This window comes from Cryptotermes secundus, unplaced genomic scaffold (genome assembly GCF_002891405.2).
Source record: "Cryptotermes secundus unplaced genomic scaffold, Csec_1.0 scaffold3042, whole genome shotgun sequence".
NCBI lineage: Eukaryota > Metazoa > Arthropoda > Insecta > Blattodea > Kalotermitidae > Cryptotermes > Cryptotermes secundus.
The window spans coordinates 87,620-104,936 of NW_019735021.1; the positions used below are offsets into that span (position 1 = coordinate 87,620).

Below are 17,317 nucleotides of genomic sequence, written 5' to 3' on the forward strand. Positions count from 1 at the left end.
CTATTATTCCTGCAGTTTTCGACTATGGTCAGAGTGCGTTGGATGTTGTGCACATAGTTATCCGTGGTCCGTGATGCCGTGGTGCAGTGGAACCACCGAAATAGTTGACGAACGGTAGCAAGTAATTCTTAAAGTGCCGACAATTGAACATCTGTCTGTTGAAGAAAGGAATTGCGGCTGTTGAATAGAGGTAGTGTATGGCTGTATTTTGTGTGTGATATATATATAAAAATTGTTTTTTACAATTAGGACCACAGTTTTACTAATACCAGCAATTCAAAAATGATTTGGCCAGGCCCCACGTTGTAACCCCGGAGAAACATGGCGGATAGTGCGAGTGAGAGTGATTCTAGCTCCATTGACGGGGGACCAATAATGATGCCTCCATCTCCAGTAACACGAGAACAGCTTCAAAAACGAATTGAATCATTGCAGCAGCAGAACAGGGTATTAAAAGTTGAACTGGAAACTTATAAATTGCGCGTGAAAGCCTTACAAGAAGAAAATAGAGGACTGCGGCAAGCATCAGTCATTATCGTAAGTTCCAAAAGTCTAGCATTAATTAGAGAATTAACAACAGTTAATGTTGGTTGTAATGGAAGAAGAAACAAATTTGCTCCTTGTAGGTGAATAAAACCGGAATTCATACCAATTAGAAGTTCATGTATCCGAAAATGTAGGATTCTTGTTTCTGCCATTTTGAATTTCATTTCAGCAAGCAAAGGCTGAACAGGAGGAAGAATTTATTAGCAACACCTTGCTCAAAAAGATACAGGCTTTGAAAAAGGAAAAAGAAACATTAGCCCATCATTATGAACAAGAGGAGGAATGTCTGACCAATGATCTGTCAAGGAAGTTGAATCAGGTTAGTTTTAATTATTTGACATTTTCTGTTAACACATATTAACCCTGTTTTGTGGAGTTGAATCAGAATTGGAAGAAGCACTTCGATATTCTAGTCTTTACTTTGTGAAAGTGGGTGTAAGTAATATGTATACTACCATAGTCAATTAAGTTCGTGGACTGGCTGCAAAGTGTCGTTGCAGGGCACTACAGCGTACAGGTTGAGGCACTATATGATGTCCTGTCAGTTCATCTCTCGTCACAGCAAGAGACAGTTGTGTGCAAATAGTGTAAGCAGAACTACTGCTTCTATTGTGAACTGCAGTTAAATGCAAGTGGCGAAATCGAAAATGTGGCAGTTTGAACAAAGGGCAAACATCAAGTTCTGCCAAAAACTAGGCAGATCCCCTAATGAAACGTTTGGCATGTGAAGTATTGACTGTTGCTACATGACAACGCCCCCACACATTGCTCTGTTCTTGTCCAAGATGAACTGGCAAGGCAACAGGTAACCGTGTTGCCACACGCTCTGTACTCACCTGATCTCGTACAATGCAATTTCTTTCTCTTTCACCGCTTGAGAGCAAAGCTACGTGGTTGTAGATTTCAGTCATCCGATGAGGCCGTCAATGCCACAAGAAACACTGTATGGGAATTTCCTGCCAGTGTGTTTCAGCATTGTTTTTGGCAGCTATATCAACGTTGGCAGACTTGCATAGGGGCTGATGGCAACTATTTTTAGGGCCCATGTGGGTCAAAGTTAGCGTATGTGAATACCTTGTAATATGATGCTATAAAACCACAGTCCACGAACTTAATGACTGTACCACGAAAAAATTAACACATTACATAGCCTGTATGAAAGAGGACCCTCATGTCAAAGGAAGACAAAATGTAATACCAGACATTGGTGAAATTGCATTTACATACATAAGTATAAGACATGTTACACTTAATGTGAATTTATACTCAAAACCAGTTACTTGTTGTCAGTGGTAGGGGTGAGGAACTGAGTTTGAAGAGAGGGAGAGAATGTTGCAGATGTCAAAATATACACTGACATGCTAGCAGATAATTTTGAGGCATGTTGTGACTTGTTAAATTTATTCTGAGAACTCAGTCTAACTTTTGGTGTGTGACACATCAGTATGATGCATGGTCCAAAAATTACAGAAATTCAAGAACCGAACTAAGTTTTAGTTGTATAATACTGCAACACAATACAACACATGTACAATTCATAGACCCAGCACCCCAAGTACAGTTCATGGACCCAACTTGGTGGACAATTATCATATGTTAATTAATGTGATATACAGTAAACCCTTGCTAATCCAGAGTAATTTAGGGGAGAGCTCACTCACATTAAGCAATAATCTGGATTAGTGAAGCAAAAGGTAGCCCTAAGAGCCATAAAATTTAGAACACAAATAAATGGAAAATTTAGTGATATGAGTAGTGTCGATGAAAAAAGAGTAACAAAATTATCAATCTATAGTCTTTATTTAAAAACTGTAAAAAAGACAAATACATTTGTTCACAGATAGAAGACTCAGAAGTTGTACTTGTTTTTGAATCTAATAATTAGTGCAGGTTTGAGGAAACTGTCAAATTTTTTGACTGAACAGACAGGTGATTCATCTGCCATCCTAAATGCCATGTGCCTTTTAAAGTATGTATGTGCTCAACTGTGAACAGCATTTTTCACATTTTAATCCAGATTAACTGTAACCTGGTTAGTGAGGGTTTACTGCATATTCATGTACAGAGTAGAATATATGTATGTTTTCATAGATAGGATCTTGGCTTCTTTTTAAACATAGAGATTTGACTTTTGATATGTATTGTGTGATTATGGATTTCATTCACTGTTTTGTTCCAACTTCTTCATGTTTAAGTCTGTGTGACCATATGCAGGCTATTGGAACTGTATTTAGACCCTTAAAATGTTGTGTGTAGGATGTCTAACTCCGTACACCACTGATTATTAATGTAATCAACTTTTGCGCTATAAAAATAAATACTTTTCTTCCAATAGCACCAACCTAGAAAATTAACCATACCACAGTTCAGCCAGATATACAAAATAAGTACTTGTAGCATGAGCCTGTTACTTACTTAAGAAATTGTATCTTGTAGAAAGATAATACTGAGTTTGGTATTTGGAGGCATTGCATTTCCATCCCATTTCATGTTTTTACTTGTACAGGGTGTTTGGTGCCATACTTCAGGAGCGTACTGAGGGTTCCCTATAGAACAACTTTGAAATAGGAATCCATTTCCGCAGATGTAAAATAGCAGTACTAGGGTGGCACTTAATATCATTTTGTTTAAACTTTGTGCCTCAATGTCAAAGAGCATGCAAAGGTGTATTACCCCCTCCAAATTCTTAAGACTCACCTGCTAGAGTAGATGTTGGAATTGGCACCTCCATTTTCAATGCCTGTGTTCCATCGACGAAAGGAACTTTGGCGCACCCTTTCAAATATTCCAGGTGTCTCATGGATCACATCACATGCAACAAGTATTCTGGCCAGCAGCTCAAATTTGTTATCCACAGGCGTGTCGTAGATCAGGCTTTTTGCATGGCCCCAGATGAAATAGTCCAGAGGTGTCAAGTCTGGGGATCGGGGTGGCCAAGTCACTGGGCCTCCTCTTCCTACCCAACAACCATGAAAAGCAGCATCCAGGTAGTCTCGTGATACAACGCTAAAGTGTGCTGGCACTCCGTCATGCTGTATCCACATTTGCCTCCGCGCAATCAGTGACATGTCTTCTAGCAGAGTCAGAAGGTTATGTTCCAGGAACATGGTTTATAAAGGCCCATTGAGTCGCGGTGGTAGGAGGAAAGGCCCAATCAAGTGATTGTCAATGATGCCCATCCAGACATTGACAGAAAATTGTGCCTGATGGTAACCAGCTATAGTAACATTGCAGTTTTCGTCAGCCCAAACTTGGCTCTTTCAACAGTTGAACCAGCGATCCCTTGTAAACTGCGCTTCGTCTGTGAATAACACGTGATTCAGGAAGTTGGGCTGATGTAAACACTGGTTCAGTATCCACTGACAAAATTGAACTCATGGTACAAAGTCAGCTGGACCTATGTCTTTTACTTGTGTTGGATGATACGGATAAAGTTGTTGGTCATGCAGGATCCTCCAAACACTTGATTTTGATGTCCCCACAATATAGGCAATGGTACGAGTGCTGGTGAATGGTTGTTCCTCTGTGCAATGCAGTAGTGCCTCTTCTGCATCAACGGTTCAAGCATATCTTGAACATCCCGCATGAATTTGTGGACGCAGAGACCCAATTTCACCTAGTCACTGGTGAATGCTCACAAACATTTTGTGAGAGGGATGTCTTCTGTTGGGAAATCTTTCCCTGTACCGTCTCTCAACTTTTCATGCATTTCCTTCAACCACACCATGGAGATAATGCGTGTCTCTGAGCTCTGCGAACGTATAGCCTTCCACCATTGCAGAAGTGAGTGAATGTAAACAAAGAACAGTCTAACAGACACACGTTCCTTTCATTTACCAAAACAACACTAGTTAGCTTGGGAAAACCATCAGCCGTAGTGAGCACAGTTTGGAGGGGGTTAGCACTGCTATTATACGTTTGTGGACATGGGTTCCTATTTCAAAGTTATTCTCTAGGGAACCCTCAGTACACTCCTGAAGTATTACACAATACTCCTGGGACACCTTGTATATATGCCTAAAAATTGTTTCTGGCTTGCGAGAAATATGCATATTGTCAAATGTGACGAGGTTTTCCTGAATCTTTTTTTTTCCCTTGGTATTTATTATGAGGATGTTAGCATAGCCTGTGAGTGCAAATCATTCATAACCCTCTTTATTCTAAGACTGATTCTTGCACAGATTCCTCATGATGCTGTGAGCTTTATTTGAAATTTCAACCCAGCCAATTCCTCCCAGTGATGCCAACTTCAAACACAGACATGAGTCAATGGTGGGATAACAGAGCAGAAGATGGCGATGTCTCTTTGGTTTCTTGTAAAATGTGTTTCTGAGGGAGACTGAATTCATGCTTGCTCTAAGCAGCACTGAAGCTGATCTTTCTTTCTTGCAGCTTCGCCAGGAGAAATGTCGTTTGGAGCAGACTTTGGAACAAGAACAAGAATGCTTGGTGAATAAACTTATGCGCAAAATTGAGAAGCTGGAAGCAGAGACCCTAGCAAAACAAAGCAATTTGGAACAGTTGCGCCGCGAAAAAGTAGAGCTGGAAAACACATTGGAGCAGGAACAAGAGGCATTGGTGAACAAGTTGTGGAAACGAATGGACAAACTGGAGGCAGAAAAAAGGTACTTCTGACATAATTCGCTGTGCTTGGCAGGTTACACGTTCATATTTTATTAAGGAAGGGAGAAATTATAAACTTGCAGCAAAATTAAATGTCTCCTAAGAACTGCAGCTTACTTACTTACTTACTGACTCACTCACGGAGCTGAGCACTTCTTGAGGAGCCGCCTATTCTGCAGCTACACAAGAATTTCCCAGCATTTTATGGAACCTGAAGGTATATTACCGTGTTCACAAGAGTCCTCCACTGGTCCCTATCCTGAGCCAGATCAATCCAATCCATACCATACCTTCCTGTCTCTCTAAGATCCATTTTAATATTGTCCACCGACCTATGTCTTGGTCTTCCCAGTGGTCTCTTTCCATCTGGCTTTTCCACCCATATCCTATATGCATTCCTCGTCTTCCCCATTCATGCTACATGCCCTGCCCACCTCAATCTCCATGACTTGGATCATTCTATGATTTATTTAATCCGTCTTGCAGTGCATACACTCATTTATTTCCTTCTCTCCCTCGCACTACATGTTTCGGCATAATAATGCCATCTTCAGGTGCTTACTTATCCACGTCAAACCAGTTCATTGCATGCCATGTTCACACATTAAAATAACTAAAATATGTATCTATCATATACATTGTCAAACGTTAAAAATATTAAAATTGTTCAGGATACCACATCGCTACGTCGCCCCTCACTACGTCAGTCACGCCCATTCTCCTTTGTTGGAGCACTCCTTCACTATCTTGTGTGTTGTGCTTTTGTTGTGTCGTGCTCCTGCGACTGTCCTGCAGTCAATTAACCTTTAATGGCCGAATGTCATAGTTATATGAGGCAGGACACATGCTCTCTTTGGGAACGCTGACAGTTTGATCTTGGGTTTGAAACCAAAAAAAAAAAAAAAAAAAAAAAAAAAAATAAAAAAACATGTAAGATCATGTCAGTGGTTCATTCCTTAGCTCTGAACAATGAAATCGTTTGTTAGGTACTGGTTTCTATTTACGTGTTGATATGACTGTTTATGACCTGGTTAGCCAAATATAGCCCAGCTTTGTTTTGAGAACTGATGGGGAAATATTCATCAGTACTTGCATGTGAGTGCTTCCAGAGCTTTCAAGGAAGTGTGACGTATTCAAGGATTGGTTTTCAGTGGCCAATTATCAGTTAGGAAGTCAGTGTCGGATTGTCTAATATTTCTTTATCGGTTAAAAAGTCAGTGTCATACTCTCATATTTTTCTTTGTGTATCATTTTTATTTTGTGTCTTGGAAGTGGTATAAACCTACCGAGCCAGTATTACTTTGTGAGTAAAAGGCATCTTTGCCACTGTGACTTTCGATGTCAGTGTTGGACTGGCACTCTTTCCGACTAGTATTATAATTACTTTGCATCACTATTTTGCGAGTATTACTAACAGGTGAGGGTGTTGCTTTGTCAATCAACATAATTTATTTGATTTTGCTGGAAACCCCCCTCCCCCAAGATGATTCTTCAATTGCACAAGGTGAATACCATGGTCAGTGGCGTTTCTAAGGGGAGGCCAAGGTTATCTGGGGCCCAACTGACTCAGCTGGAGGTGAAACATTCACAACACTGGCCAACCAAAGGGAAACAAAGACGTCGTGTGTTTCGCTAAATAAGAGAAGCAGGAGCACCATTTTCTATTGCAAAAAGTGTGAAGTTGCACTGTATGTTGCGGACTGCTTCGAGAAGTGGCACAGGTGACAGAGTGTGAGGTATCGTAAACTGTGAAGTTATGCAGTTCAGACTCGCGTGCAGTCTGAACAAAATATTATTGTATATAGTGTGATTATGTTTACAGTATCACCAAGTCTCAAAGTTGAAAAAAAATAACTATAGGTAAGTCCTCTGGAATTTCATAACATATATAATAAAGATTATATTTTGAATTTCATGACAAAATAATCACAGTTAATTTTCGTTTGTAAAAATTGCTCTTTTGAGTATGTGTAGAAAATTTTATTGTCTTTCGAGTTATTTTTAGTTCGAATTTCTATGTTGCATAGGACGGAAAATATGTATTTTTTTCCGAAAGTTTGCAATGTTAATTAATTAGGGCGATTTAAATTCTGGCTGCAGAGGGCTCCTGGCAATTTAGAAGTCCGTACGCTAAAGGTTAAAGACTGTATTTTTCTTTATGGTATGTATATTATCACCCAGTAGATTCACATCATCGGCACAGGACAACAGCTGATGTGTCCCGTTTAATTTCAATCCCACCTGGTTTTCCCGGACCTTCCTAATGGCATATTCTAAAGCAGAGTTGAAAAAGAGTGGCAATAAAGCATCTCCTTGTTTTTAGACCATTCTGAAGACTAGTGAAGACTGAGAATCCTAGTGTGTGTGGAATGGTGAACTGCAGAGCGTGTAGAATAGCGATAGCACTGTAATGCCTGTAGTTCCCGAACTGTGTGAATGTAAAAGGTGCAGTAAATCTGATCATCCAATTGAAAAGCCATCTCATAAGTGACAGTTTGTTCCATGTTGTTTAACATTTCATTTGCTTAATATTTACAGGATGCTTCAGATTAAATTGGATCAACCAGTATCTGATCCAGCGTCGCCACGAGAAATTAGCAATGGTGACACTGCTGCCAATTTAAGTACACACATTCAAACATTGCGCAGTGAGGTGGCAAGATTGCGCAATCAGCTTGCTATATCGCAACAAGAGCGTAAGTATAACATTGAAAGCCTGTGTTTGCAAGAATTCTGTATCGAAGTGCTGAGTTCAGTAATCCAAGCTCACAACGTATAGCAAAAGAGCAAGGGATTAATAGAGTTCAGTTACATTTTTAGAGCCTCACTGGCAGGGGGAAGTTGATAGCTTTCATACTCTTTTACAAGGAATTTAAAAGTGAAATCACTGGTCTTCCAAGAATATAGAAAGAAGATTCTGTGTGAGATTTGAGGTTTTATAGGTAGTGAAAATGTATATGGAGGTCTCTCGATTGTCTGATAGGTGGGTACCAACATTTTGGAGGAATATTCTAGCCTGAGTACATTCTCCTGAAACCCTGGTACCCTCCAACTAGACTACATAATGCCATAACCCAGAAGACTACAGCGTGAGAAGAAGTTTCACTTACCACCTTTGAAGTCTGTGTAACACTTAATGAGAAACTTGTTGAATGCATACGTGTAGTCCGAGTGATTACTTTTGTTCACTTTGCTGTTTTGCACAGTTGCCGTCTGATTTGCCTCTTACATGTTACATTCCAGTGTTATAATCTCCATGTAGTAAAGTGGAGACTCACCTGTCTGTACATTGCAATTCTGTTGTGGTCAGTGATATTTTGAATCTGCACTTCAGGGTTAAGTGGTAAATTTGATCTGGCAGAACTTGAGCAAATTGTATTCTGGTCTATCAGATACTGAAAAAATGCAGCGATACGTTAATGAGGAGAAGAACATACGTGAAGAAAATCTGCGACTGCAGCGTAAACTCCAGCTGGAAGTGGAAAGGCGAGAGGCCCTGTGTCGTCACTTATCTGAGTCTGAGAGCAGGTAACACTTTGTGCTTCATGTCTTTTTGTGTGGGCTTCATGATAAGCATGGTCAATTTGCATGACTTGTTTATGTTACACAGGGGGGATGATGTAACCTGTTCAGTTGATTAATGTTCATAGTGTGGAAAGAAATAGGAGTTAAACAGTACCAAATTGAAATTTCAAATTTGCAATTTTGAAAAATTTGGAAGAGCCAAGTTTAAGTAATGTAATAACCATTTTTCCCATGAAACTATGGTTTTGTGGTGCCCTAAATCAGGTGTATAAACAAATAAATGGAGATAGAGTCAAATTTTGTTAACTTGAAGTGCTAGGAACTGGAAAATAGAAACTTCAAATTCTGCAGTATGCAGTCTTTCTCTGCTGAACATAGGAGTTCATATGGTCGTTTCTCCATTTACATTATACTTTTGCATCTCTGAAGAACACGACATAAACAAAGAACTAATTTTCAAAAGGAATATGTTTAGAGGAAGGATTCAAGAGTCATGTGATCCCAAAGTGGACATGTATTGGTGCAAAGTGTTTATGTAGGTTTTTCTAACAATAAGTTGACAGTTTATGACATAAGAGAAAATTTTTTTCTAATGAAGATGGGTTTCTGGCACTTGATTTAATTCATTTGATGGAAAAAAATGATGACACACTGAAGCTGTGATGAAGGTGAATGAATTCCGAATGGGCTGAAGCTGAGGGTTTGGTGATGTTGCATTAACTGTAAGAGAATATAATTCTAAGATTTTGGTTTAATGTATTACAGTCTTTTCTCACATTTCCAATGCTCCTTTTTTTAGGAAACAAAATTTACAAAAAAATGTGTATGAATATTATTGGAGTATTAGAGCATACTTGTTGAGTGTAAGTGTATATAATACATAGTGTCTTGAAATTCAGACATGAAAATAAAAACAGTGCCAGTTGAAATTTGCATCAAACTCCTGCTTTCCATTTACATGTTCATGTCTTTCTTCTGTTTCATAAGTAATGCAGCATTTTCTGCCAGCATGGTTTTTCAATTTATTCTGCTGAGCATTATGTTCACTTTTTTACTCTCCAGGAAAGGTAATAGATACATACCTTGGTATTCATGTTTAACAGAACATGTGCACTCACATCAGTTGCGAGTATGTGTAGGTTCACCAGAGGAAGAATTTGGGAAAGTTAGATGGTTCTTGGCATGATTAGTGTTGCCAAATTCTTGATGAATAGGGTACATCATTGTTAACTACGTCACATAAACTGCCTACCATTGCCAGCCTCATTAGTAATAAAGTGTAAACTGTTGCCATCTTGTCACAGTTTTGCTACACACTCCAGTTTTGGTTGCTTTAACATGTGCATGCATGCATGTGCAGAGTATTCAAGAAAATGCAGTAAGTATTATAGGATTATAAAAAGAATGTGCTTACAGTGAAGCGCAGAGTTTAAGTTGTAGGCCTGAGATGAAGCATTTCCTCACTGTCAGCTATCATCTTGGATGTTGCTGATTATGTGGAAAGTGCTCCTCTAATCTGGAAGCATGTAAGTGAAGAAGTGACAGCAGCTGGGGGCTCATAACTGTGACTGCGGTTGTATTAGTCAAATATGGCAAGTGCACATACTTATCTTGGCCTTCAGATGAATCACAGAACTTTCGTACCTACCCTTTACCCTGCATGATATCTGGACCTCTCAGATGTGGCCACAGATACAGACTAACTGATGCAGGACCATAATATGCATTGGATTTTGGAATTACTGTGCCTTGCCATGTGTGTAAATAAATAATCCTCTTAACTGGGTTGCAGCTGACAGGTTGGAAGGTTCTTTTAATGCTGCTGTCTTACTCTTTGGACAGAAGGTAGGCTGAATCTACATTTTCACATGATGGAGTGTGACTGTAAATGAGTTTTGGATTGATGACTCAATTTATTGCCTCCTTGGTACAGTGCATGAGTGCACTTTACAGTTCACTATTACACACACATTAAATTAATGTCCACAGCACATCTTCACTGCCGTTGCTTGGTAGCAACTTCCAGTGGCAGACGTTTCCCTTTCTCTGGGTTCCCAAATTGTCCCCAACCTCAGCTACCAGCAACACCTCACAACAATTGAACCGCAGCAGTTCTATGACAGCAGCTGCTAACTGGTCCTGGTTATAAAATCTCGGCACAGACCTTGTAGAAAACATACATCTCTTCCATTATTGCTGTATTCTCATATTGCCTCATTTCATGGTCATGGCCTAGCAGTGGGTCCACATGCCACAATATATAATGCTTAGGTATCATTATCCTCAGGATTGCTACGCAACAGGAATGATTTGTAACCTTTTGTGAACTTAGTACTGTGTGTGAAAGCACTAAAAATATAAGTGTGTAATATAGCATGTGAAAGTTTTAAGAGGTGTAAAATGGCTGAACTGTTTGAGAAAGTTGCGAGGAACCATAGAGGAAATGCTAATGAATCATCATTGGAGAACTCAGACTAAGAGACTGGAGTGAAACTCTGCAATGGCAAAAATGAACAGAGGACATGGAAGAAGAGAGGAAAATGAAATGACGCATGAGTTGTCTGATAGAACTGCTGAATGTGAATAATCAACATGAGAAACATGACATAGGAAATATGCATTAGAGCTTTGAGTATGCAAGATACTGGGGATGTGAATGAAACACTGAATGCTTTCATGATATAGAAAGGTGTCACTTAACCCACTGAGGCATTAACTGTTTATGAGAGCTGCTCGTGGGATGCACACAAAGCGAATAACTTTGGGGAACGTATACGGCAGTATAACTTAGCAGTGACATTAACATCAGTGGAAAAAGATAAGTGGTCCATACTGTTTCTGAATACATGGCCAGAGTTACCATTATATATCACTGCTGCATGCAAATAAAGAAAATAATAATTATGAGTGTGACCTGATATATTTAGCAAATGTGCCCCCTCCCCTCTTTTTCACTTGCTGCCATTAGACTTAGATGGCACACCTAATCTCTGGAAGTGAGTATTGTTTAGATTTAAATGTGCTGTGGCATTCAGGGATCAGTCCAACTTTAATTTACTGAATGTTTACTTAGCATTAATTATATGAAGTATTTTCTCACTGTAAAAAAAGGTCAAGTTAGTACTCTGTTAAAATTTACCAGTGTTACTGCTTGAAATTGTGAGCAATTTGTATGAAAGAAAGTCGATATATGCATTTTATCACAGAAGGTGGATGTACCTTCCATGACAGTTTGGTTTTTTAATCTGGTTGTAGTTGTATTAGCACTAGATGTCATTGTGGGCAATGTAATATTTTCCAGTTGGTGATATTTACATGTTTTAATTAATAATAATTCACTTTTTTTTTTTTTTTTTTTTTTTTTTTTTTTTTTTTTTTTTTGTTTGTGTGTGTGTGTACAGTTTGGAAATGGAAGAAGAGCGCCACTACAATGAAATTGCAATGTCTGGGGGTAACATGAGGTCACGTACTGTTTCAAGTCCCATCCCCTATAATCCATCGCCAAGTTCATCCAGACCACTCAGCCCTGGTGAGTTCTGTAAAGTGGGCAAACATTGACCATTTTTCTTAGTGGCCATTAGGCATGTAACCTTTTCTGATTTCTTGTAGAGTACCAACATTACAGCAAACATTTACTTATATGGGTTGGACTGAAAGAAAGTTCATAAGATGCAGGAATTTAATAAATGAAGTGAATGATATACTGCTGTTGTCTGTAACTGTGACATTATCAAGGAAGAGGAAGTGAGGCAAGTGGTAGGAAGCATTTTGCTACCTCTTACTAGTGCTATAGCTCTTGTATAGCTCACAGTTGTGTTTCACTTTACTTCTTTCTGTGTACATTGTGCTAATTGCTTCATATTTAGGTAATTTAATGTAAAAGTGGAGTTTAATAATTCAGCAGAAAATCGGTGTGTGGGAGGATATAAGAGTGAGGTATGCAGTAGTTCAAAATGACTGTGTTTGTTTTGAAATTAGAAGGCAAGGTTGTTACTTTATTATATTTGTCTACCATTATTTCAGGCATAAACTTGGTTGGTTCAGCACGTGATAGCTTCTCAGCTTCAGGTGTTGCCATGGGTCGTTGCTATGCTTGTGGTCAGGCTACTTACCCCACATTGCCATTGGGCCCTAGTGGAGCCGCAGTGGCCCCAACACCTCTTGTTCCATGTCCAACAGTTGGAGGGTTCCTGCCTGTGTCATCCTCCCCTCCAGCACCACCAATAGGGGTACGTAGAGACAAGTTGGTTCCTAAAATGAGACGAATTTTCACTAAAAGGTGGGGGGCTCACATTCAGTAGGTCACATAGGTGCTCCTGTACAAAGTGTGATCAGGAAGTTTTCAGATTAAATTTATTTCTTCATCCTTCCTGCAGTCAGTAGCTGTTCCATGCTCTCCACTACTTTGAATTGACGCTTTTATGACCTGACATGGAAATTATGAGAGTGACTTATCAAATTTCAGTGCTGATTTGATTTCCTTACTTTCAGAAGGCTTGTCTCATTCCCTTTTCTATAGAGAAGTGCATAATTGGCTCCTGGTTTGATACCATTCGTGTCCCATGTGACTGTGCACTTTGTTCAAGTCTAACTTATCTTATGAAGACTTCCATGTTTCAGGTTTCAATGAACCTGCCTTTGTAGGGTCTGTTAGTGTCTGATATTCCAATTTTCATGTCATTTTTCCATTTGGATTTTTGAAAGAATTCATCCAAGCCTGAGGCCTATGTAATAGGTTTGAACCTGCCTGGTTTTTGCAGTGATAGTTTCTCCAACCCCAGGCTGGAGTTGAAAATATTTACTAACTGTTACTGTAGTATGGCCTTGTCTATAATTTGTTATGAAAATGAGCTGCTTTTATGTATATATTTATAAATGATACTTTGACTTGACAGGGTGGTCGCCGAACATCTGAACGCTTTATCAAGCCAGCAATCCCTCCAGCCACTGCAATGGCACCAGTTAGTAATAGTTCTCTGATTGGAAGCCACGTGACTCCACCGCCCAATGCTGCATCTCCTTCGCCTATGGATGTTGCTAAGAGTTAGTCATTTCTGTACTGCTTGCTTCAGCATGATATATAAGACCCAAGGTAAACAGAATAGCAGTCTACTAGAAGTGCCATTCTGTTTGAATGCTAATAATGTGTCTTTTGGGAAGGACATCTTTGTATCATTGCTGTGTTTAGCTTTATCAACATTGGCTGTGTTGACAAAACTTTCTGGTTGGGTTTTCTTTTCTAGCATTTTAAATATTTTATTTTTACCCCAGTACATAGTGACATTCACAAAATTCCCCAAGTCAAAATATGATCACTTTTCAATTTTTTTTTAAAGTATGGATGGAATAAAACACTTTTCTGGCTCTTGAATACCGAGTGTGATATGTTCACATAAATGGAGAGACGTAAAAATAATGCTAGTTAAATATAGCTCGGAGTTCTATCACTGATTTAAATAAAATTAAGAAACTGGCTGTACTACATTTAAAAACTTTGTGCTCGTTAACAACATATTTCTGTTCTATTGTAATAATCTCATAGTGCATTTGCTCATTATAGTACATATGGTTATAAAATGTATGTGCATGGAAAGCATTGTAAGTTAATGCCATGGAATCTCTTAAAAATATATAAGTATTTATCCAGTTCTTCCAGTTCCTGGGCCTTGTTATGATTCTCTTGCCAAGAATAATGAATTGATGATGGTTGGTATGCAGTAGAGATCTATGGCCACTTGCTTTCTGCACAGATGTTTGGTCTTGTACCAGTCATATGACTGTGGAATTACATATGCTTCATGCCACTCGACAGTGTTTGCTTCACAGCTACTCTGAATCCAATGGTGCAGTTGAGTGGAAGTATGAATTATGAAGACACAATGGAAAATCCTGTAATTGTCAGTTTAAAAGGAAAAACTCTAATTTTATGAAGTAATACATGATATTGAGTGCTTTATGGATGTAGGTTATGGGAATTTGTTAATGTGTAGGCAAGGATTAAGATGCTGTTTGCTCTCTCCACAACAGTGATCTGTTATAAAATGCTTGGTGAATAATTTTGGTTAGTTCACATTGACACTGTAATTTTATGTTGTCTTGTCTTTTCAGTCAGTTTTGTATAACAGTGTTGTTAGCTTCTGAAAATTGTGATGCAAGAGTTTTAGCTCTTGCTCCTTCAAATGAACAGTGTTGCTATTATAATTATGTTGGAGTGTTGATATGGGTGTTGGACACAGTTCTCAGGTGAAGTAGCATAAGAAGTATGCATCGATAATTTTCATTAACTGCTACTGTATCACTCTATGAAAATTCACATGTATGCTTGCACATGTGAGAATAGAAGTTTCTATTTTCAGTTTTATAAATGTCATATGTGATAATATAACTCTTTGAGGTTCCGTTTTTTTACCCCTTGTGGTCTCCCGAAATCCACTTATTTTTGCAGAAAAAGTATGGTGCCATTTGATTTCTAAACTAGTGAAAAAAGATTGAACAAATCTACTCCAGTGTATCACCACAAAGGAAAAGTTAAAAAGCCAGATTGAATCCAAGTTATGACCTCAAAGAATTAAAACAGATATTTTCATTCACACTTATCAGAAATTGAGAGACTTTGCTTTGTATCTGTACAATGAAAATGTTGAGCTTTCACTCTTAGAGATGACTATGTTAAGTGTTTTCTTGAATGGTGACATGATTGGTGACAAATTCATTATTTACAGAAAAATCCTGTTTATTAATACTCTTTGCTTATTGAATGATGCCATCAGCTGAAATAGCAAAACAATTAGGGAGGATGTTTTATGGTGCTGTCCTATCATTTACCTGGCATTGCTGTGGAATATCACAAGAAATCTAAAGATGTCCAGTCACTTGGCTGAGATTTGAATTTGGGACCTCCAAAATATTAAGCAGCACTGCTAACCATTGCACTGTGGTGTGAAATTAACACAATTGAAATGATGTTCTCCCCTTCCTGAAACTAAATGGTTGGACATCTTGTAGGCCTGGTTTCAGATGTTTTTTAGAACAGATAGTGAGCCTGGGTTGCCAGGCAGTAAGCGCATGGACATGGAACACACTTGCAAGCGCAGCTGGAATTGTACAGGGTGTACACTGCTGTCAGACATGCATGAAAGTGCAGTACCTAAGTGGCAGTCTCATTGGGCTGCACTGAACAGGCACCAGGACATAGCAGACAGAATTATGTTGGCCACATCACTTCCTACAGAGCTTTCTTCGCACCACTGTTTGATCCATCAATGAAGAGATTCTTATTGGTTAAACTGTCATTGAAGGCACTGTTACACCTCTGGATAGAAACTATATTTGTAGTCCCATGTCAAATCTCAGCTTGGGCTATTACAACTTCCTTTGACACCCATCATAGTATCATTAGACAGAACAGTGTGAGCTACTGACAACAGCATTGCTGTGGTTGTTGATGCTATGTGAGTCACTTCAGTCTCAAGTACAGACCTCAAAATGTCTGGCTTATGGTGCTTTGCACAACATTATGGAAATGGAATGCTAGGCTCATAGTAAACTAGCTGCAGTGGCTTCATCCAGAAGCTGGTAATATTACCTAGTGTAGCTGCAAGAAAACTACCTTCCTCACATTGCCTCTTGTTGTATCTATATTTGTGCAAGTGTGTGTTTATTTTCTTTAAAGATAAACACATTTAAATGATCTGTTGGGCATTATTGTGAATTGAAGTATTACTTAATATAAACAGTTAAAATTTCTGTATTACATCTGTTTTCAAAGAAAGGGAATGAAGGTTTGTGATTATTGAAAGAGCTTACAAGCGTATATTGGTGCGTGCTTTGTTTTTCTTTGTCCTGTATAAGGGTAAAATGTGATGTAAGAAAACAGGGTGCACATTCTTTCTGTGCTTCATTTATTTCTTGCTTTATACTGTATGTCACATTCCAAGTACTGGACTGAAGGTTATCCTCTTCCTCCCTTCTTATGATTATATTTTCTTTTCAAGATGATATTGATTTGAAATTGTAGTACAGTTATTTCAAGAATGAATCTTTAATATTTAGTGTTGTTATCTTGTGTATGGGAACAGTTTGTTCAATGTGACAGTTGCAAGTTTAAAATTGTAAAGCTATCTACATGTGGAAGAAGGACCTACTTGCTGGGTTTGTTATTCATGTATATATAAAGAATGCTTTCTTTTGACACATCAGTATATTTGTGTACAGTTGAAATGTTACATGGTTAACATTATAACCTCGCTTTTCCAGTTAAAAAATGTTTCGTTTTCTGTGCGAAGTGTGCTTTGAATTAACAATACTTGTTGTTTAAATTGTCAATTACTTTATGTAATGACCTACTTAGAAGGGGAAATATACTTACAATCAGAAATTACTAAGGAAAGATTGTGGAATGTTAAGATGCGGCCAGGATTAAACTTCTTGGCTGCACACTGTATTAAGTTTCCTTCATGAATATGTTAACTTGAGTATTGTTGGTAATGTCATGTTTATTATTATAAGCTATCAGTTTGAAATCAATAAAAATACTTTCGAAACATGTGTTCCAGTATGATCCTATCCTTATACAGGATGTAAAGAAATATATATTACATCACTCTGTTCTAGATAAATGGGT

The 17,317-nt window shown here is 38.4% G+C and overlaps 1 protein-coding gene across 1 annotated transcript; it reads left to right on the forward strand.

The window, feature by feature from the left end:
- The first annotated feature begins 89 nt into the window (after positions 1-89).
- Positions 90-17,239, forward strand: LOC111869231 (coiled-coil domain-containing protein 6). The gene is made up of 9 exons (XM_023860590.2): positions 90-190; positions 296-537; positions 716-865; positions 4,939-5,171; positions 7,708-7,865; positions 8,562-8,697; positions 12,096-12,223; positions 12,718-12,923; positions 13,590-17,239. Exons 2-9 carry the CDS (start codon positions 322-324, stop codon positions 13,740-13,742), a joined length of 1,380 nt encoding a protein of 459 aa, XP_023716358.1. The 5' UTR covers positions 90-190; positions 296-321; the 3' UTR covers positions 13,743-17,239.
- Positions 17,240-17,317: the final 78 nt, after the last annotated feature.

What these genes read in the sequence shown, in the direction of transcription:
- LOC111869231 (XM_023860590.2), top strand. Translation starts at nt 322, where the DNA reads ATGGCGGATAGTGCGAGTGAGAGTGATTCTAGCTCCATTGACGGGGGA. An exon ending in GGCAAGCATCAGTCATTATC is followed by an intron (nt 538 to 715) that starts GTAAGTTCCAAA and finishes ATTTCATTTCAG; the next exon opens with CAAGCAAAGGCTGAACAGGA. An exon ending in TTATCTGAGTCTGAGAGCAG is followed by an intron (nt 8,698 to 12,095) that starts GTAACACTTTGT and finishes GTGTGTGTACAG; the next exon opens with TTTGGAAATGGAAGAAGAGC.